General features: G+C 46.9%; 1 protein-coding gene across 1 annotated transcript in view; it reads left to right on the top strand.

Annotated features, from left to right (window-relative positions):
- Window positions 1-22,433, top strand: part of IPPK (inositol-pentakisphosphate 2-kinase) — a 57,947-nt gene that overhangs the window by 18,479 nt on the left and 17,035 nt on the right. Inside the window, exons 5-11 of the mRNA XM_017518975.2 lie at window positions 120-241; window positions 1,541-1,630; window positions 9,442-9,500; window positions 11,469-11,541; window positions 13,980-14,259; window positions 16,935-17,085; window positions 17,762-17,864. Of these exons, the coding sequence (XP_017374464.1) occupies window positions 120-241; window positions 1,541-1,630; window positions 9,442-9,500; window positions 11,469-11,541; window positions 13,980-14,259; window positions 16,935-17,085; window positions 17,762-17,864 (878 nt within the window). The remainder of the gene's footprint in view (window positions 1-119; window positions 242-1,540; window positions 1,631-9,441; window positions 9,501-11,468; window positions 11,542-13,979; window positions 14,260-16,934; window positions 17,086-17,761; window positions 17,865-22,433) is intronic.

Raw genomic sequence — 22,433 nt, 5'->3', positions numbered from 1 at the left:
TTCATCAGGCACAGAGATGATACCCAGAAATCAGGGACAAGGTGGGGCCTGTCTTGGGCAGGGGTCATCTCATCTCTCTCACGGACCCTGCTCTGTGTGATCCTTGCTCTGTTTTCCAGAGTCTCGCTGCGACAAGGACCTGGACACTCTCAGTGGTTACGCTATGTGCCTTCCCAATTTAACCAGACTTCAGACCTACCACTTTGCAGAGCACCGGCCGATTCTGTGTGTAGAGATTAAGGTGATCTGTTGAGGGGGAGATGGTGTGGGGAAAGGGAAAAGGTCAGTCCCGGGTAGTGAGTTCAAGAGTTGTGTGCCGTGGGTTCTAGTTCCCACTGAAGTGACTGGTACACACCCTTGGCTCCTGGAAACTCCGCTTGCTTCTCCCTTCCACGGCCCCCGCTTGCATTGTGATTTCCTGCCATGGCTCCCAGACCTCAGGTTTATGCTCATTCCTGGTAGCTCATGACAGGAGACCCCACCTACCCTGCATGCCTGGGCTGGAACAAGCCCTGGTTGAGGGTCACCAGAGGGAAGCGTATTGGGGCCCCCCACCCCATTTTGCTCAGTGGGCACAGCTTGCCAGGGTCCCCTGGCTTTCCTCTGTGCCCCTCCCCGCTGGCCTTGCCTGCTTGGTGCTTGGCTGCTTCTCGCTGTGTTGCAGGAGCCCCATCCACAGGTTCCCTATAGACTGGGGAGCTCTCCGTGTCCTGCTTGGGATGGATTTTCCTGGAGGCACAAAGGCCAGTGTGACCCTCAGAAGGCACTGATATGCCATGACCAGGAGTCCTGAATTTCTCTGGTGCCAGGCAGTGGGGGCCGGATGGGCCAGGGGTCCCCTTGCTTTAGCTCTCTGCTACCCATGTCGGGGGTGGCTGTCAGGGTCCCTCAGGAAGCTGCCTCGCATGTTCTGGCCTTTGTTCCCCTCCTCCAACTCTAAGGCAGCAATTTCTGGGTCACACTCTTGGCCTGAGCTCATGCCTCATGGTTCTCCTCAGTTGTGGGTGGATGTTCTGCTTCTCCAGCCACGATATCCAGTGCCCTAGGCTCAGCGCAGGCCTGTGTATTGTGTATGCTCAGAGGCTGCAGCTTTTAGAGGGCAGTGGGGCTTCCTTGACCTTCTGGGAGCCTAGTAACTGTCAGATGGGCCCTGTCAGGCCACAGGCTAGTGTCAGCAGGAACAATGGTTCTGCTTCTTGGAGTTGGCAGTCCTGGGTCCATCTCTACTCCTAGAGTCTTGCAGTCACAGTCTTGAATGAAAGCACGAAGCTACTGTGTGTTGTACTTGTGTTAAGCCAGCATAGAGGTACCACTGACCCTCCTTAGTGGGAGTTCTGGCCATGGGTCCTCTAGCAGAGATGTTTGTGTGATCTGGTGCAGGAAGTGTTGTTCTCGCTGGGAGCTGCAAATGAAAACAGCTTCTGAGACTGTTCATACCTCACACTTGCTGCACTCATTATCTTGTAGTCGATGATGTGTCTACTTAGAGGTATATGATTTCTTTCTAAATATTTTTCCTCCTCATTTGTTTATTTTACAGCCAAAATGTGGGTTCATTCCTTTCTCGAGTGATGTCACGCATGAGATGAAGCATAAGGTCTGTCGTTACTGCATGCACCAGCACCTCAAGGTGAGGAGAGCCAATGCCCAGCTGTGGGTTACTCTGGCCTCTATGCAGAAGAGCTGCACGCTGGGGATCTGGGCTGAGGCACAGCCACCCACAGTTTTCAGAAGAGTAAAAGAAAATATGGATACTTTTAGTTGACATTTTATTTCACAAGTGATTCATGTTCACCTTTTTAATTTTTTAAATTTAGAGGCAGGGTCCATGTCACCCTGTCAGGTTGGAGTGCAGTGATGCAATTATACTCACTGCAGCCTCAACATCCTGGACTCGAGCAGTCCACCTGCCTTGGCCTCCCAGAGTGCCTGGTGTGAGCCACTGCACCCAGCCCATGTTCACCAGATTCACTCCTTTAAAATATATAATTCAGTGGTTTTAGTCTCTTCATAAGGTTGTACAATCACCACTTCTATCTAATTGCTGATATTTTTTTTATCACTTCAAAGCAAACCCAAGTCCCTGTTAGCAGTCACTTTCCATTCCCTGTTCCTGCCATCTCTTGGCAACCATTAGTCTACTTTCTGTGTCTGTGGATTTCGCTATTCTGGACATTTCATATAATATCACAGTATGTGACTTTTTGTGACTGCCTTCTTTTACTTTGCATGATGTTTTTGAGCTTCATCCATGTTGTGACGTGTCAGCATGTCATTCCTTTTATGTCTGAATAATATTTCATTGCACGAATGTACCATGTTTTGTTTGTCCATTTATCTGTTGAATGGAATTCCAGTGTGTGGGTTGTTTCTGCCTTTTGGCTATTGTGAATAGTGCTGCTATGAACCTTTGTGTAGGTGCTTGTTTGATTCCCTGTTTTCAATTCTCTGAGGTAGATTCCCAGGAATAGAATTGCTGAGTCTTAGAGTAATCATATGTTTAACTTTTTGAGGAGCCTCCACGCTGTTTTCTGCAGCAGCTGGACCACTTTACATTCCTAGCAGCAATGTGTAGCAGTTCCTGTGTTAGTCCATTTTGTATTACTATAAAGGAATACCTGAGGCTGAGTAATTTATAAAGAAAAGAGGTTTATTTGGCCCACAATTCTGCAGGCTGTGTAAGCATGGCAACCGCATCTGCTCAGCTTCTGGTGAGGCCTCAGGAAGTTTAAAATCATGGTGGAAGGCAAAGGGGGAGCCAGAGTATCACATGGCAAGAGAAGGAGCAAGAGAGAGAGGGAGGAGGTGTCATGCTTTTTTAAACAACCAGATCTCTGTGAACTCATAGAGTAAGAACTCACTAATTATTATGAGGATAGCACCAAGCCATTCATGAGGGATCAGTCCCCATGACCCAAACACCTCCCACTAGAACCACCTCCAATTCTGGTGGTCACATTTCAACATGAGATTTGGAGGGGACAAAACATCCAAACCATATCAGTTCCAATTTCTCAACATGTTTGTGGTTATTGCCATCCTAATGTTTGTGAGGTGGTATCTCATTGTGGTTTTGATTTACATTTCCCTAAATGATGTGATATTGAGCATCTTTTCATGTGCTTATTGTCCATTTAGTATCTTCTTTGGAGAAATGTCTATTCAAGTTCTTTGCCTTCTTTTTTTTTTTTTTTTTTTTTGAGAGAGAGGTCTTGCCCTGTCACACAGGCTGGAGTTTAGATGTGTGATCACAGCTCACTGCAGCCTCTGCCTCCTGGGCTTGATGGATACTTCCACCACGTCAATCTCTTTAGTAGGTGGGACTACAAGTGCATGCCACCACACTCAGCTAATTTTTGTATTTTTCGTAGAGATGGGTTTGGCCACATTACCCAGACTGGTCTCGAACTCCTGAGCTCAAGCTGTCTGCTCACCTTGGCCTCCCAAAGTGTTGGTATTACATGCATGAGCCAACATGCCCAGCCATTGGCCCACTTTTAAATTGAATTTTTTTTGTTACTGAGTTGTAAGTGTTCTCTATACATACTGGATAGTAAAGACTTATGAGATATGTGATTTGCAGATATTGTCTCCTATCAGTTGCCTTTTTTCTCTGTTGATAGTGTCCTTTATGCACAAACGTTTTTAATATCGATCAAGTCCAGTTTGTCTATTTTTTCTTTTGTTACTTATGCTTTTGGTGTCATATCCAAGAAATCATTGCCAAATCTAATGTCATGAAGCTTTTCCCTTATGTTTTCTTCCAAGAGTTTTAGATCTTACATTTAGATCTTTGAGCCATCTTGAGTTAATATTTGTATGTAGGGCTAGGTATGTGTCCAACTTTATTCTTTTTTGTTTGGTTATCCAGTTTTCACCACACTTGTAGAAAACACTGTCTTCCTCCAAATAGTAGTCCTGATACCCTTGCTAGAGACCTTTTGGACGTATATATGAGGATTTATTTCTGGGTTGTCTATTTTAGTCTACTGGTCTATATGTATGTCTCTATGCCAGTACCTCACAATTTTGATTACAGAAGCATTCTAATACGTTTTGGAATCAGGAAGTATGATGCTTTCAGCTTTTCATCTTTTTCAATATTATTTTTTAGCTATTTGGGACCACTCATGCTTACATATGAATTTGAAGATTGGTTTCATTTCTGCAAAAAAAGGCTGTTAGAATTTTGATAGAGATCACAGGAATATAGATCACCTGTGGTATTACTGTCTTAACAATAGTCTTTTTTTTTTTTGAGGTGGAGTCTCACTGTCGCCAGGCTGGAGTACAGTGGCACGATCTCGGCTCACTGTAGTCTCTGCATCCCAGATTCAAGCAATTCTTCTGCCTCGCCTCCTGAGTAGATGGGACTACAGGCGTGTGCCACCCTCCCCAGTGAATTTTTATATTTTTAGTAGAGATGGGGTTTCACCATGTTGGCCAGGATGGTCTTGATCTCTTGACCTCGAGATCCGCCCTCCTTGGTCTCCCAAGGTGCTGAACAATAGTAAGTCTTATACTCCATGAACATGGGATGTCTTTCCATTTATTTAGGTGTTCAATTTTTTTTCAGCAATGTAGTTTTCAGTGTACAGGTCTTTCAGTACTTTAAATTTATTCTAGGTATTTTATTCTTTTGGAATATTGTAAATGTGATTGTAAATGAGCTGCTTCCTTAATTTTCTTTCGGATTTTTCATTACTGATATATAGAAGCAACTGATTTTTGTGTGTTTATCATATGTCCTCTGACTTTGCTTAATTTTTAAATTAGCTCTTGGAGCTTTCTTGTGGGCTCTTTGGATTTTTCTGTATGTAGGATCATATCATTTGTGAATAGAGGGTTTTACTTCTTCCTATCCAATTTGGATGCCTTTAGCTTGTCCATTTCTACTAAGAAATCATCGGAGATTTTGATAGGGATTCTATTGAATCTGTACATCATTTTGGGAAGTATTGCCATTTTAACAGTATTAATATTTTCAGTGTGAACATAGAATTTCTTTCTGTTTATTTAAGTCTTTTGTTTCCTTCAATGGTGTTTTGTATTTTTTCATGGATAAGTCTTATACTTCTTTCGTTAAATTCATTGCTAAGGGTTGGGCATGATGGCTCATGCCTGTAACCACAACACTTTTGTTGGAGGCTGAGGTGGGTGGATCACTTGAAGACAGGAGTTTGAAACCAGTCTGGTCAACACGGCGAAATCCTGTCTCTACTAAAAATACAAAAATTAGCTGGGCATAGTGGCTCGTGCCTGTAATCCCAGCTACTTTGGAAGCTGAGTCATGAGAAACCCTTGAATCCAAGAGGTAGAAGTTGCATTGAGCCAAGATCATGCCCCTGCATTCCAGCCTGGGTGACAGAACAAGACTCTGTCTCAAGAAACTATAAATCTTTCTGTGAGTAACTGCTTTCTCTTAATCCCATAAATTTTGGTATGTTGTGTTTTCATTTTTGTTTATCTTAATTCTCTGATTTTTGTTTTGATTTCTTCTTTGACCCAATGATAATTAGAAGTGTTTACTTTTTACATATTTGGGAGTCAAATTTTCTTTTGTTATTGATTTCTAATTTCATTCCACTGTGTTTGGAGAAAATTGTTTGCATGATTTCACTATTAAAATTTATCAAGACTTGTTTTGTGGTTTAACATAAGGTTCCTCCCCAAGAATGTTCCATGTTTGCTTGAGCAGAATGTGTAACCCGCTGCTGCTGGATGTAGTTTTCTATGGATAGGTTAGATCTAGTTGGTTTATAGTGCTGTTCAAGCCTTCTTCCTTGTTGACTTTCTATCTAGTTGCTGTGAGTATTAATTTCACATAATAACTTAAAGAGTATAGTTTAGGTTAATACCAACTCCATTTCAATCGTAGACAAAAGCTTTACTCCTCTAAAGCTTTGCTGCCTCCTCCCACCTTTGTGCTGTTATTGGGATACAAATTAGATGTTTCCACATCATGTTCTGGGCGACACAGATTTATAATTATGACTTTATGCAGTTGTCTCTTAAATTATATAGAAAAAGTTACAAAAAATGTTTATACCTTCTTTTATGTTTACCTATGTAGTTACCTTTACTGATACTCTTTATTTCTTCCTGCGGATTTGAGTTACTGTCTAGTATCCTTTATTTCATCCCAAAGGATTCCCTCTAAGTAATTCTTATAGGGCAGGTTTGCTAGCAACAAATTATTTTAGTTATGGTTTATTTGGCAATGTGTTAATTTCTCTTTCATTTTCAAAGGATAGTCTTGATCTAGAATTCTTGGATGGCAGCCTTCCTTTTAGCACTGAGGATATGTCATGATCTTGCCTCCTCTTGGTCTTCATGATTTCTAATGAGGAATCAGCTGTTAATCTTAGGGATGGTGCTTTGTATGGGATGAGTCACTTCTTTCTTGCTGCTTTTTAAGATTCTCTCCTTGTCTTTGTCCTGTGACAGTTTGATTGTGGTGTGTCTAGGTGTAGATCTCTTGATCTCTATCCTAAAATTTACCCGTTTTCTCTTCTGCCTACTCAAGTCTGCTCTTGAGCCCCTCTAGTTACTTTTTCATTTTAGCTACTGTACTTTTCAACTAAAGAATTTCTTTCTTCCTTTTTTTTTCATTTTAAACAGTGTCTTGCTCTGTCACCCAGAGTGGACTGCAGTGACATGAACATGACTCACTGTAGCCTTGATCCCCCTAAGCTCAAGCCATCTTCCTGCCTCAGCCTCCACCTAGTAGCTGGGACTACAGGTGCATGCCACCATGCCCAGCTAGTTTTTAAACTTTTTGTAGGATGGGGTTTTGTCATGTTGCCCAGGCCGGACTCGAACTCCTGAGCTCTGGCAGCCTGCCTACTTCAGCCTCCCAAAATGCTGGGATTGCAGGCATAAGCCACCATGCCTGGCCAGAATTTCGTTTTGGTTCCTTTTTATAATTTGTACCTCTCTGTTGATATTCTCTATTTGTTGAGACATTATTCTCCTCGTTCATTTTGGTTCTTTGTCCCTACTTTCCTTTAGCTCTAATCATATTTAGGTTGGTTGAAGTCTTTGTCTAGCAAGTCCAGTGTCTGGGCTTCCTCAGGGACAGTCTAGAGATTGTTTTTTTTCTTGTATATAGGCCATACTTTGTTGTTTCTTTGCGTGTTTTATGATGATAGGTTGAAAGTGGGTATTTGAAATAATATAATGTGGCCCCTCTGGAATTAGATTCTACTTCCTCTGCAGGATTTTTAATTGCTGCTTGTTGTCTTTGTTACTGTTTGTGTAGGGACTTTTCTGCACTAATTTTGTGAAGTGTGTATTCTTTGTCATATGTGGCTTCTAAAGTCTGCTCAGTTAGCTTAGTGGGCAGCTAGTGGGTCAATAGATAGTTTCTTCAATGGCAGGCATGCCAGAATGAATAAGTCTCCTAGTCTTTGCTGAGGAGCTCTGTTTGTGTGTTGGGGCCCACTCAGTATTCACTAGGGTGGTTTGATAATTTTGCCTTAGCCTTCACTTCCGTGGAGCCTCAGATCAGCTCAGGTAAGAGCTGAGGGCCTTCTCAGATCTTCTCTGAGTCTTTGTAAAGGCTTTCCAGATTCCCAGGTATACGCTGGGGCTTTCAGAGCCTTTGTGCAGAGCTTGTTACTCAGCTTTTCCTTTTGAGTTTTGATTAATCATTTGCTGTTTATTCACCTTCCACAAAAGCATCAAGTTAAACAGTTGCCTCTAAATGTTGTTGACAAATGCCCCTGGGGAAAAGGCCTCCTGCATGGGTGAGTTCTGAGCCAAGTCAGTGAAGACAGCCTTGCAAGTGTGATCTTTCCAGGAACCCAGAGATAGGTCAAATAGTGACTGTCTGAGAGTGAGGCTTGGGAGATGCCCTGCCCTCTTCTGTGCTGTCTGTGGCTGCCAGGCAGCTGGTTTTCACTGTGATTGCAGCTACTGGTTTTCAAGGTTCCCTTGGAGCTAGAGATAGGAGGATGGGAATAGGGGATTTAAAGTGCCAATAAGCTTACTGATCTTGGTTAGATTTAGCTGTTTTTCTTGAATAAATGCTTTGTGGATTGTTTCAAGTCTGTGGTCAATTTCCAGACTTCAAAAATTTTGATTGTGACTTTTTAACCAGTTTTCTGATTGCCTTTAGGAGGAGAGAATTTCTGGAGCTCATTGTGCCACCATTTCACCAACATCACCCCTTCTTTTCTTTGTGGTGTGATTACTATCTAAGCTCTTAGGGGAAAGATGGTATGTGAACCATGCCCCTTAGGATACGATTTTCATGGTCACCATTCACTTTCAACATATGTGACAAATTTTTAAGAAATACTTTGTACTATAAAGCACTACCTGCTCATATAACCGGTAACATATGACATGGCATGAATTGGATGTCCTGCCTTCCCAGGTAACTCATGTTGTCAGATATGTTTGCATATCTTTCAGACTTCTTCCTGTGCCCACAAAAATATGTGTGTAATTCAGTGGAAATGAAGTGATCTCTCTTCACATATTCTAATGTTTACATTCCTGTACGTATACACACACACTCTCTTACAAAGGAAAAATGGGATCATGCCATATGTACTTTGTCTAACTGCTTTTTTCACTTGATCCTTGAGGATCGTTTGTGATTGTTTAGGGCTTTTTCAGTGCATATTTGGATATATGCATGTATATTTGTACATGAGCTTTTTTTTTTTTAAGCAAAAATGACATTACACTGTATCTATTGTTCCGCCAGTTGCTTTTTTCCTTGAATAAATCTTGGTGACTTTTAACTCTGCCTCTTTCTGTTCGTGGCTGCATATCATTTATACATTCTTTAATTCAATAAATTGCTTGTTGTGTGCTGGCCCCACTTGTGGATGGGCTGTGATTTATTTAGTCATTTCCCTACTGATGACTGTCTCTCTTGGTTTCAGGGTTTGCTGTTATCCGTAAGGCTGCAGTGGACATTCTTGTCTCTGTACCTTTTTGCCCTATGCTAGTTCTTCTAGGTTCCTTGTAGATTTGCTGAGTCAGGGGACATAGACATTTTAAAGGTTGGTGGATACCACCAAGTTGCCTTTCAAAATGTTAGGCCAATTATCTTCCAACTGGCAACATGACATTTCTTGTTAATGGTTACTGGATATTATAATTTCTAAAGGTTTGTTACATTATCAGAATGTTGCCATGTAATTTGAAGGTGTTTGCTGCTTTCTTCCCTGCTCCTGTGAAGGGCTGGCTTGGGGGCCGTGTCACATCGCATCTCACAGATGGGGCCAAGGTTTCCTTGAATGGAAGTCAAGTGGCTCCCTCCCCCACTCAGCGATGTGCACCTGCAAAGGTGGTGGCACCTTTTCCAGGGCAAGGCTTCAGCCCGTCTTCATTGTCTTCATCATTGATGCTGTTCTGTGTGTTCAGTTGGCACAGTGCAGTCACCAGCACCAGTCACCTCATGCCCTCCTGTTGGTGTTTTCACAGGTGGCAACTGGGAAGTGGAAGCAGATCAGTAAATACTGTCCCCTTGATCTCTACTCAGGGTAAGAGAACACTTCTCCTTTGCCCCCTTGTGTCACGTTCCCTGGAGATGGGTGGGGTGGGGACGCAGTGCCTGGTGGGGGGTATTTTGTGAGATAGGAAGTGGGGGAGGGCCCCATTCTGTCTTCAGGGCTCCCCTTCGCCATCAGCACTATAGACACCTGGGGCTTTGTGCTCCATTCCTGTCTCTGTGCTCGCAGTCTTAGGTGCTTGCTCACGTACTGGTTGTTCCCTCATCCGAATTGTGACCAGATTTGTCTTCTACTTATATCAGAAATCAGCTGGTGCTCAGCCTTGACCTCCTAGTCTGGGCCGTCATAGTTTGGCTGGTTGTGCCTTTGATGTCTCTCTCCTCTGCGGATGTTAAAAAGTCTGCTGCTGCAGTGGCCATTTCTGTCTGGGCAAGGCCTGCTTGCAGCCTCTGATCAAGCACCTGAGTTCTACTCCCCACCTTGGCACTGCCTCCACACTCCCTGGCCTTCAGAGCTTTGCTGTGTGCCACACACTACTCACCTGGGGCAGCCCAAAGTCCAGTCCTGGCCAGAGTCTTTGTGGTTAGGAAGGCAGTAGTGGCTGGGAGCTGGGGAGGGTCAGTCAGCAGTGGGGCCTGGGGTCCAGTGGGCAAGGCCCTGAGGCCAAGGGGGCAGCAAAGGGAGTTGGCAGGACTTAGGGTGGGAGCAGATGGAGGGAGATGGGACCTGGGCAGCACCTGGATTCAGGGCAGTACCTCCCGGCCCTTCACCTCACCTTATACGCCCAGGAGAGAGTCCTTGGCCACAGGGCGGTGTGGATTTATGAGCCATTGCTGTCCTTTTTGATCAGCACAGCTTCTCTTTCCAATCTCCTTTCCCTCCCTGGGACCCCCATTACCGCAGAGCTGTTTTCTGGAGAGTCCGGTTTTTCTCACTCAGCTGCGTGAGTTTCTTTACTCTTTCCTCCCACCCTGCCCTCTGACCATTCATTTCGTGCCCCTGCCTTTGTCAGTGCTCAGCACTGCCTCTTGAGTGCGCACCTGGTCGTCATGTCAGTGCTTTTGGTTAGATGCTCTTGCAAACTTCCTGGAACAAAGATCAAACACAGAGTTGTCTTTGGAAGTTAAAAAGTTCGCAGACATCGGGAATGTTCATTCGGAAGGCGGCACCAATGCTGGTTGCTCCATGGCTTCAGCGAGGCTAGCAGTGCAGTCACCTGTGGGTCCCATGTGGATTTCCCTTTGCACCTAAAGGCTGTAAATTGTGAAGCATTTGTAATAAAGATTAATTGTTGATAATTTATTAAATTGTCAGAACATAGGTAGGGAACCCTCCCTGGAATGTTGTAGAATGCAGGCTTTTGGGAGTCAGCTAGAGAGTGCATGGATACTGGGCACGTTTCTGAGTGTGTGCTCGTGGGCTCTCCTCACTGGCAGGGCCAGGCTCTCGTGCCTGCATGGGCAGCTTGACCCCCTGAGGTTCCTATGTGGAGGTCGGGGAGGAGACCAGCCTCACAGCTCTTTGCTTGGAGGGCGAGGCTCTCTGGGGCTCCAGCCTGTCCCTGGCTCCCGGCACCCGCTCCATGGCCCGTCATGGGCCTCCTGCTGCCCCTGAGCCTTTGGAAGTTGCGGCAGGAGGAACAGGGGAGGCAGAGCAGCTGTTAACTTCTCTTTGGTCGGGCTGTGATGCTGCTGGCCGGGTTCCCCCTCCTGTGCCTCAGTTGGGTCCCTCACATCTCCCGCAGGCCCAGGGGTCAGGGCCAACCCCCACATCTCTAGTGAGTGTGTGCCAGGCTGTGGAGCTGTGTCTGTGACCCTGTGGGGAGGGAGCCCATGGCAGGGCTGTAGTGAGAGGAGAATGTCACTATTTGGACCCAGCTGGACTCTGGGTTTCCCAGTGACCCCTGGGAGTACCCATCAGGAGCCACGTGCAGGTGTGTGTGCAGGGACAGGTCAGTTCCAGCTGCTTTTAAAGCATGTTAACACTTTTCCCTTTTAGAAACAAACAGAGAATGCACTTTGCCTTGAAGAGTTTGCTACAGGAGGCACAGAACAACTTAAAGATATTTAAGGTGAGAGCTGCTTTGATTCTATGGTGGTTTCAGGGTAGGGCCAGCGAAGGTTCAGGTGACTTTACAGACAAGGGTGTTGGGCTGGGCTGCACGTTGTGTGTGTCTGACATCCCCTTTGGGGTCCTCATGCCCTGACTGGTTGACCCTTCACCTTTGACCTTTTAGTTCCAGACATGTCTTTGCCTGACCTTTTTCTGAGTGACTGTGGGTTTTCCATGACTGTTCCTTCCACAAGTACAATATCTGAGTGACTGTAGGTTTTCCATGACCCTGGGGTGCTCGACCAAAGCCCTAACAACTGCTGAGTGGGCCTTGGTCTGTCGTGATGAGCAGACGGGTGAACCACTGGTGAAGATGGCTCTAGCACTATCTGAGATGGCATCACCTGGTCTACTGCTGGCAGTGGTGTCCAAGGAAGAGCAGGTGGGGTTAGGGCCAGGCAGGGTTGGGGCATCTGTGGAGGAGAGGCTGGGGGGAAAAACGGGGATGATATGTAGGGCAGGGCAGGCCTGGGTGGCAGTCAGGGTGCTGGGCCTATGTTGGACATGTATCCTCTGGGCTCCCCCTTGTCATCACTCCGGTCCCAGTTGTAGCCTCATAATCCATCACACATAAGTGACACCTGGGGACAGAGTCCTGGGGAGCTGACAGCCATGGCAGGTGGATCCTTCAGAGAAGGCAGGGCTGTTGGGCACGAGCCTCTCAGCTTCCTGTGTGCTGTGGTCTCGACAAGGTGACTGGTGAACCGGAAGCTCTGGCCCCTCTCCTCACTGCTCCACGTGGCTGGTGTCCTGCTGCCCGGTTGGATGCCTCTCAGCATTGGGCAGATGGGGCCTGCTCTTGACCTGCCTCCCCTGGTCTTGCTTAGAAACCCCATGGTGCTGGCTGCTGGGCAGTGAATTGACTTCATTCGCTGTCTGCCTCCACCTTCCCAAATCCAGGAAAGGATAACATATTTCGCAGACAGTTTTTATTTCATATTTATGTAATTTATTTTTATAAACTCAGTAATTAAACTCTGAAGATACATTCTGTTTCATCAGGGATTTGTTTGAAGCCTGTTATAAGACTGGCATGTTATCTCAAGTGGACTGTTTTCTGACCCATCTGGCCTGCACCTAAGGTGTCTGGGGCCTGGAACTCTGGCTGGCTGCTGATTCCATTAAAATCAGCATGGAAAAGTCTCAAGGATTAGGATTGTTTCAAAAGAGTTGAAAAGGGGATGGATTCAGAGAAGGGATGCAGAATGACATTTTAAGATAACAGGGCAGCGCCAAGGCACATTGCCTACTGTGCATTCCATCTGCTCTCCTGCCGACCTGGTCTGGTTCAGTATTCAAACCCAGCAAGGCAGAAAACTGAAAACTCTGAAGTTCCAGGTGTGGGCCAGGTGCAGTGGCTCACATCTGTAATCCCAGCACTTTGGGAGGCTGAGGTGGATGGATAGCTGGAGCCAGAAGTTCAAGATCAGCCTGGGCAACATGGCAAAACTCTGTCTCTACAAAAAATAAAAAAATTAGCTTGGTATGGTGTGTGCACCTGTGTTCCCAGCTACCTGGGAGCCGGAGGTGGGAGGATTGCTTGAGCCTGGGAGTTGAAGGCTGTAGTGAGTCTTGATTACTCCATTGCACTCTAGCCTGGGCAACAGAGTGAGACCTTGTCTCAAAAACATGAAAAATTAAATAAATAAGATTCAAAGATTTGCTACTTCCTTGGGGTTGGCTGCTATCAGAGGCCTTTCCCCTGGCCACCACCCAGACCCCCACGAGTCATGGTGTCAGCTCCCCACTGGGCATGGCAGCGGATGTCCCTGCCTGTGCCCTGGGTTTGTATGAATCTGAATGTGGATGTTGTAAGGAATTTCTTTGTTGGGCTTGATTTAAAAAGGTAGAACAATCTTGAGCATGCATACTGGTGATGCCAGCAGCTTCTCCCACCTTCTGGCTCGGCAGCACCACCCAGCACTGGGGTCACCCTGGGCGTGGCCTGAACCCCAGGACACACTCATCTGCTGTGCTGGTGCTGACTGCCATCCTTGCGTTTGCCTGCTCAGGGCCAAGCCAAGGCCCTCAGGCTCTTGAGTAACTGAGCTGGTAGCTTTGGGAGTTTGTCACTTGTGGTGAGCATTTGCTCTTGGCTTCTAAATGTACTGTGTATCATTGTCTGGGGGGGCGTTGGTCAGGCCAGGGCACTGCTCTTTAGTTTTTGAAACCTTTTCTTCTTTTTCATGTCTCAGGGTTTGCTGCTTGGTTGATAGCATGGTTCGTGTGGGTGGGTTTCCCTGGAGGAGCTGGAGTATGCAGCGGCCACAGATGGGTTCAACAGCATCAGGGCCCTTGGCTCTCACCCACTGCCTGGCCTGCTGGTGGTGGGGACTGAGGTCTTTTCCTACAAGCTTGGTGGTTTGATGTTTCCCTCTCTCTTTTCCCTGCCTGAAGAATGGTGAGCTGATTTATGGCTGCAAAGATGCCCGGAGCCCCGTGGCTGACTGGAGCGAGCTTGCACACCACCTGAAGCCGTTCTTCTTCCCTTCCAATGGCCTGGCCAGTGGACCCCACTGCACAAGGGCTGTGATCAGGGAGCTGGTGCACGTGATCACGCAGGTGCTGCTGAGCAGCTCGGACAAGGGCCGGGCAGGCACCCTGAGACCGGGGCTTGGGCCTCGGGGCCCGCGAGTCTGTGAAGCCAGCCCCTTCAGCAGGAGCCTGCGCTGCCAAGGTAGGGCCCAGTGTTCCCCAGGTAGGCGGTGGGGGCCGCAGGGGCCTTAGGACTCTGCAGTCCCCGTGGGTGGTGGTCAACAAAGCCTTCTGGGGGATCTGGGGATGCCACCTGGTTCTGCCAGGGCTCCCAGCACAGGGTCTAGCTGCCTCTCACTCCCAGATGCTGACCTCCTTTCTTGCTTTTAATCTGCGTCTGTAAATTGCAGGACACATTTGGGCTGTAGGATTTCCCCCAGAATATCATCCATATGTTGTGTTCCTCTCTGTTTTGTCGAATGTTTTCAACCATGTTATCCTGCTGGATCCTCATTGCAACCCTGGGGACAGGTTTTCCTTGGCTTGTTCCTTAGACGGGGAGAATTGAGGCACAGAAACCCTTGAGGGCTGTGTCCTGCCATAGTGGGGTGTCTTCACAAGTCTGGAGTAAAGAGACAGACCCGTGGGGCCTGTGGACTGCAGGACACCTTCCTTGCAGACAGAACGGCGCAGAGCTGGGCCCTGGCCGCTGCTGTGTATCCTGACGTCGCATGAGCTGAGCCTGCTCGTGACTCTTGGCAGCCTACAGAAACCCCACGGTCTCTGGGAGCCTGAGACGGTTTGAAGACAATAGTCTTGCTTGTGTGCAGCCAGAAACCCGCCCATACCCTAGGCTCTGCCCTCTTTTCTGCTGCCTGTGCCAACTTTTTCTTTTGTTTTTTCAAGACACGATCTTACTCTATCACTCAGGCTGGAGTACGGTCATGTGATCTCAGCTCACTGCAGCCTGTCTCCTAGGTTGAAGCGATACTCCTGCCTCAGCCTCCCGAGTACAGGCGCACACTGTCACACCTAATTTTTGTATTTTTAGTAGAGACAGAGTTTCACCATATTGGCCAGTCTGGTCTTGAACTCCTGACCTCAAGCAATCCACCCGCCTCAGACTCCCAAAGTGCTGTAACTACAGCCATGAGCCACCATGTCTGGCCCCCATGTTTTCTCATTACAAATACATTTTGTGGGGTTTTTTTTCTTGTTATGAGAGTGATTCCTGATCATTTCAGAAAATTTTGTTAAAATTATGCCCATAATCTTGGTACATACCTGCTTTTAAGAAAGCAGACTGTGTCTGGAGGGACAGATGGCACCACTTGCTGCGGTAGTCTGGGGGCACTAAGAGGAGGCACCACAGCACCCTGGGGCTCCTGCAGACCTTCTTGGACATGGACACAGACAGGAGGGAGTGGAGTCGGGCCCAGCTGCTGGGATGTGCAGTTTAAAACAATAAGATCATACTCTACATGACATTTTGTGACCTGACTTTTTTACTTAATTACCATAAGTCTGTATCTATGCCATCACACATATATATGTTTGTTTATTTATTTTAAAGACAAGGTCTGGTTCTGTTGCCCAGGCTAGAGTGCCATGGTGTGATCTTGGCTCACTGCAACGTCTGCCTCCTGGGCTCAAGCGATCCTCCTGCCTCAGCCTCCAGTAGCTGGAACTACAGGCATCACTACCACGTCCAACTAATTTTTGTATTTTTTTTTTTTTTTTTTGGTAGAGATGGGGTTTCTCCATGTTGCCCGAGCTGATCTTGAACTCCTGGGCTTAAGCGATCTGCCTGCCTTGGCCTCCCAGAGTGTTAGAATTGTAGACATAAGGCACAGTGTCCGGCGATGACATGCATTTTATTCAACTTTTACTGACCACGCATGGATCTGCTGTAATTTTAACAAATCCCCTCCAGTTGGGCATGTGAGCTTTTACTCCTGTTTTCCTGCCCGTTGGCATTTTCGTATTAGGTCCTAGTGAAGTCTGCAGGCGACTACAGTTTTCTTCTTGTATGGACACCTTTCTTACTGTGTGTCTGTAGTGTGGTTCTTTGTAGGAGATGGCTGCTCCCTTCAGGGGAGAAGGTGGTCTGGGACTTGGTACCTCCCAAGCTCATCTGGCACCCTGTACAGCACAGGTGCTAAACAACTGTGAGTGGCTTTGGTTTCTGCCTCTGTCCCTATGATGTAACAGGTCCTTGTCGGTGACTTTGACCACTGTTGTGGCTCTGTGTGGCTGCTTCTGAGCTCATGCCTGTGGCTGGCCCAGGCCTTACCTGTCTCTCAGTGTGGGCTCGTGGCTCTGGACTCTGCAGTGTCCTGGGATTGTCCTCTCTTTAGTGGTCTTGCATTTTTAGGATGTCAGCAGAATCCTTAGGAATTCTCTGCCTTGCGGTTGCAGTGAGCCGAGATCATGCCACTGCACTCCAGACTGGGCCACAGAGCGACTCTGTCTCAAAAAAAAGAAGGAAAGTAAATTTTGTCCCCTGCCTTAGAATGAGGATTATGTCTCTAAATTTAAATCATAAAGTGACTTCCAGGGCTGTTGTGATGGAATCTGAAGGTCATTCTGAGAATTGTCTTGGCGAAGGAGAGGCACGAGGCAAGACGCGCGAGTTTCTTGCTCTCCTTTGTGTTCAGCCTGGTGTATTCGGTGTGGTCCAGGCTCACTCCAGCTCCAGCAGCTCTGTGAGGCAGGAGCGTTGTCTCTGTCCTTAGCGGTCCAGGGTCCAGCCCTCGCCTGTGGTGATGCCCGTATGGCTGAGCCCAGGGTGAGCCCTGTGGTCTGCGCCGGCCTGTGTCTCCCTCCACAATCTTTGATAATCAACATGCTCTCGTTTTCCCCTGATGTTCTCGGTAGGAAAAAACACCCCAGAGCGCTCGGGGTTACCGAAGGGCTGTCTTCTGTACAAAACCCTCCAGGTGCAGATGTTGGACCTGCTCGACATCGAAGGCCTCTACCCTCTGTACAACCGGGTTGAGCGATACCTAGAAGAGTTTCCCGAGGAGAGGTGAGGTCAGGCGGTCCCCGTCTTGGTGGCTCTGAGAGGAGACTGTCGGGGGGGCAGGGTAAGAACATGCCTCCCAGGGCACAGCTTCCTAGGAGATGAAGCAGGTCGGCCACTCCCCACCCCAGTCCTCTGCTCCCAGGTACCAAGGCCTGGCTCTGCAATTTAGTGCCTTGTGAAGGAGGAACAGGGTCACTTACCAGTTTCTAAAAAAGAAAGCACATCTGTGACCCTGGTAATTCCAATCCCTGAGTTGGGGCTGAGCCTGCAGAGGGCAGTATTGCTCCATAGCCAAGCAGCACTCCTGCAGGCCCTTCTGTGTCAGCCAAGCCTCCATCCTGGGCTTTCACTGCGGGTCACTGGGCTCCACACCTGTGCTGTGTCCAGTTGAGGCAGGGATCCTCTTCCTTCCTCACTGGTCTTTCCTTGCGTCTCTGATGCAGGATGCTACTTGTGATGAACAGGAGGTGGCTCAGCTTCAGGGCTCCCTGGTTCTGGCCTTGCGAAGTTCTGTTTAAAACCTCCCTGTTTAACGTGAGGGAGATAGATCTATTAGGTGTTTTTCAAAATAAAGTGTGTGATGTTTAGTAGTACTGGGCTTTGTAGACTGTGTTAGCAGTTTAAGAAACAATCTCTGTGTGGCTTTGTCATCCTGTTTTTATTGTGCTTTCTTCTTCAGAAAAACCTTACAAATAGATGGGCCTTATGATGAAGCATTTTACCAGAAGCTGCTTGACCTTTCCACTGAGGATGACGGGACAGTGGCCTTCGCGTTAACGAAGGTTGGCAGACCCATCCAAAAACATGCTGTCTGCGCCGGCCTGTGTCTCCCTTCACAATCTTTGATAATCAACATGCTCTCATTTTCCCCTAACGTTCTTGGTAGGAAAAAACACCTAGAGTGCTCGGGGTTACCGAAGGGCCGTCTTCTGTACAAAACCCTCCAGGTGCAGATGTTGGACCTGCTGGACATCGAAGGCCTCTACCCTCTGTACAACCGGGTTGAGCGATGTCTGTGATCCTTAGATTCTTGGGACTAATTTGTTTTTTTTTCCATTACCTACCCCTGAAACAGAAAACTTGGGATCTAAAAAAAAGTGGCTGAAGTTTTTCCCAGATGAACTGGTACAGATGATAGTACATTTAGGTTTTAAGGGGAATTTCCCTTGGTTGAGTTCTGCTCTGGCCCATCCCTGGTGGGATCAGGGCCCAGGGGCGGCCAATCTGCAACACATCTGCATGCCTTCTCTGCTGAGAACAGAGAAGCCCAGAACAGGCTCTCTACCAACCATCCCTTTCTGCAAGGCCTTTGCTGGGGCTCCGGGACCCCACCTGTGCCTCTGCCCTGTCCCTGACTATATGCGGGCAGCTTCCTTCCCTTAGAACCAAGGCCAAGGGACAGCCTTCAGGAGTCTCTTAGGGAAGAGGCCTGGTCCTGTATTTCCTGGGTCTGTGAAATTCAGGGCTCCATGAGCTTGGTTAGGGAAAAAATGGCATCTTTATTTTTACTAAGCTCTACCTGGAATTTAGCATTTCTTTCCATTACGAATGTGGCAATGAGCCTGTGGGGTCAGCGGCACCCAGGACTTTGCCACTAAGAGGAAAAAAAGCAGACTTTCCATCTCACACTGTAGCTGCAGACACTTTGAGTGTGTTTTATTCATCACTACATGAAATGTTACATATTACTATGGAATATGTTTGTTTTTAAAAATATTTTGGCTCAGCACTTTGGGAGGCTGAGGTGGGAGAATGGCTTAAAGCCAGAAGCTGGAAGCCAGCCTGGTCAACATGGTGAGACGCCCATCGCTACAAAAGAAAAATGAAAAAATCAGCTGGACCTGGTGGTGTGTGCCTATAGCCCCAGCTTCTTGGGAGGCTGAGGTAGGAGATGCAGTCAGGGCTGTGGGGAACTATGATCACACCGCTGTGCTCCAGCCTGGGCGACAGAGCAAGCCCCTGCCTCAGAAAAAAAAATTTTTTTTTATAGTTTTGCCGTCTATATATTACACATTTAAAAATGTTATTCTAAGCTGGGTGTGGTGGCTCCGACTTGTAATCTCAGAACGTTGGGAGGCTGAGGTGGGCAGATCACAAGGTCAGGAGATCAAGACCATCCTTGCTAAGATGGTGAAACCCTGTCTCTACTAAAAATACAATTAGCCAGGTATGGTAGCATGTGCCTGTAGTCCCAGCTACTCGGGAGGCTGAGGGAGGAGAATCGCTTGAACCCAGGAGGTGGCGGTTGCAGTGAGCTATGATTGGCTACTGCACTCTGGACTGGGTGGCACAGTGAGATTCTGTCTCAAAAAAATAAAAGATGTTATTCTGAGAGAGGCTCATAGGCTTTACTAGACTCCCAAAACCTTTACTGGACAACAAGCAGTGAGGAAGCCTGTTCTGGAGTGAGCTGCCTCTCCCCCCACGTGCGCGTGCTTCACTGCCTGGAGCCCTGGGACCAGTCTGTCCTGTCCCATTGACGTGTCTGTGGCTCGTACTTGGGAAGGAGCCCTCACTGCTTTCTCTAGTTGGGGCCGCAGCTGTCAGTGTTTTGAGGAGGACTGAGGCTGTCTGGTAGAGCCTGAGCCTCAGGTGAGCCTCTGACGCGAAGGCCACAGGGATGTTAGAGTTGTCATCCTGGTGAGGAGGGTTCCAAGTGGAACCCTGGGGTGAGAATAAAGCAGTGGCGCCTGCCTCGTGTTTGCAACTCGGATACATTGATTCAGGTATAAACAGCAGCATGGTGGGTTTTTTCCCAACAGAAGAAACAGGACTTTATTTCCTTTTATATGTTTCTGTATTTTTCAGTTTTCTACAAAATAAGTATGGATTACTTTTTAATTTTATTTTAATCTTTTAACCTGAACTGTAAATGTAGTCTTGTAAGCAGCTAAAGCAGCCATCACGGCTAAAAGAAAGACATTGAAACAACGCCAGCTGCAGGTTTCAATGGATCCCTCATCTGTTGCCCATGGCGATGGAAAATGACACAGTCACTCTGGAAAACAGTTTGGAAGGTTCCTTCACACTAAACATGCAGCCACCCTGCACTCATGCTCCTGGGCATTTATCCCAGAGAAATGAAGACTAACACTTACCAAAAACCTGTAGAGAAATGTTCACAGCAGCTCTCTTTGTAACAGCTAAGCACTGGACACCACCTACATGTCTTTCCACAGTGACCTCCAGCAGGTCACACAGACTGTGTGCATTCATACCACAGAACTCTGCTCAGCACCAAAAAGGAACGGACTCTTGAGAAATAGCAGCCTGGGCGGATCTCCAGGGGGTTTGTTGGTGACAAAAACCAATCCCCAAAGGTCACACTGAATGACTCTGTGTATAACATTCTTGAATGACAAAGATTAGTGCTTGCCAGGGGTTGGCAAGGAAGAGCAAGGGAGGTAGATATGGTTATAAAAGGTCAAACCAGGGAATCCCTGTGGTGATGAAACTGTTCTGTATCTTGACTGTGGTGGTGAACACATCAACTTACGTGGGATCTCACACACACACACACACACACACACACACACTTGCATACATGTAAAACCCGAGATATCTGAATAAGCTTGTGGATTGTATCAGCATCACTCACCTTGCTGTGATATTGTAGTTTTGCAAGATGTTGAGAGAAATGTGGCTTGAGGTCTTTCCGTGCTGCAGTAGATGGGCCTGCTCTTTTTCTCTTGTAGGAAATTAGCTTCTGGTAGTTGAAGCTGAAGAGGGTGGTTTGAAGCTGAAGCTAGGGAGTCGGCTGAGGACATTTCTACACAAAAGTTCTTGCACTCATATTGTTTCTCTCATTGAACCCTGAAGGCTGGGCATGGTGGCTCACGCCTGTAATCCCAACACTTTGGGAGGCTAAGGCCAGTCAATCGCTTGAGACCAGCCTGGCCCACATGGCAAAACTCTGTCTTTACTAAAATATAACATTAGCCGGGTGTGGTGGTGCATGCCTGTAGTTCCAGCTACTCCAGAGGCTGAGGCAGGAGAATTGCTTGAATCTGGGAGGCAGAGGCTGCAGTGAGCCAAGATTATGCCACTGAACTCCAGCCTGGGTGACAGAGCGAGACTCCATCTCAAAAAAAAAAAAAAATTGAACCCTGTACCTCCGAAGAAAAGACTGAATATTTTCTTCATTTCAATGCTCAGAAAACTGAAGCCCCCAGTAACTCTTGCTTTTGTGTGTTGTGTAGTATCAGGACGCAGGGGTCAGCAGACATTTGTAAAGTCTGGTCCTTGATGAAGGTACCTGGCCTTGCCACCGTAGCTCAAAAGGAGCCATGGAGAAATCATAAGGGGGGCTGAGTTCCAGGAAAACAAAAACAGGAGGTGGTGGGCTACATTTGGTCCCCAGCCCATAGTTTTCTGACCTCTGAGCACTTTTGCTTATTTTTTTATTTCATCTTTTGCTCTATGTGTTTAGAACTTCCTCCTGTTTCTCTCCCTTTAGTGGTGTCTCATCCAGTTTGATCCTGCATATTTAAATTCTAAAGTTAATCAGTTATTTCAGACTCTCAGTCCCCACACAGTATAAGGACTTGGGACAACTTAGTTCCAGTTGTCTCTCCCAACACATGTGCAGTATTGTCTTGTATTTTGTTTGTCTTGGTATTTTTTTAGTTATAATTCAAAGTATTATTTTACACAGATGTTTGTTTAGATTTATCCATGTGTTTTCCCTTACCACTGCCTAACATTCTCGTAGCTCGGATCTTTTCCCATTTTCCTATTTTTCTGTAACAGCTTTATTGAGATGTAATTTATATACCATACAGTTTACCCGCTTAAAGCGTACAATGCAATGGTTTTTACTGTATTTAAAAGTAACGTGGAACCATCGCCACAGTCGCTCTTAGTTTTTCATCACTTCAGTAAAAACCCTGTACCCTTAGCCGTCATCCCATCGTCTCCTCATTACCCCAAGCCCTAAGCAACCACCCGTCTACTTTCTCTCTCTACAGACTTGTCTGTTCCAAAGGTTGCGTGTAAACAGAATCATTTAATGCGTGGTTGTTTGTGGTTGGCTTCTTTCACTTAGCCTGATGTCTTCAAGGTTCGTCCATGTTGTAGCATGGATCAGTACTTCATTCCTTTACATGGCTGTTCATCCTTTGATGGACATGTGGGTTATTTCCACTTTTTGGCTATTATGCTCAGTGGTGCTATAAATACTTGCGTAGAGGTTTTTTGCATGGACATGTGTTTTCACTTTTCTGGGGTAATATGCCTAGGGGTGGAATTGCTGGGTCCAGTGGCAATTTTATGTTTAACTTTTTGAGGACCTGGGCAGACTTTCCAAAATTGCCGTACAGTTCGATCTTCCCACCAGCAGTGTTTGAAGGTGT

This window comes from Cebus imitator, unplaced genomic scaffold (genome assembly GCF_001604975.1).
Source record: "Cebus imitator isolate Cc_AM_T3 unplaced genomic scaffold, Cebus_imitator-1.0 Scaffold720, whole genome shotgun sequence".
Lineage (NCBI taxonomy): Eukaryota > Metazoa > Chordata > Mammalia > Primates > Cebidae > Cebus > Cebus imitator.
This window is presented reverse-complemented; position numbering and strand designations above follow the sequence as displayed.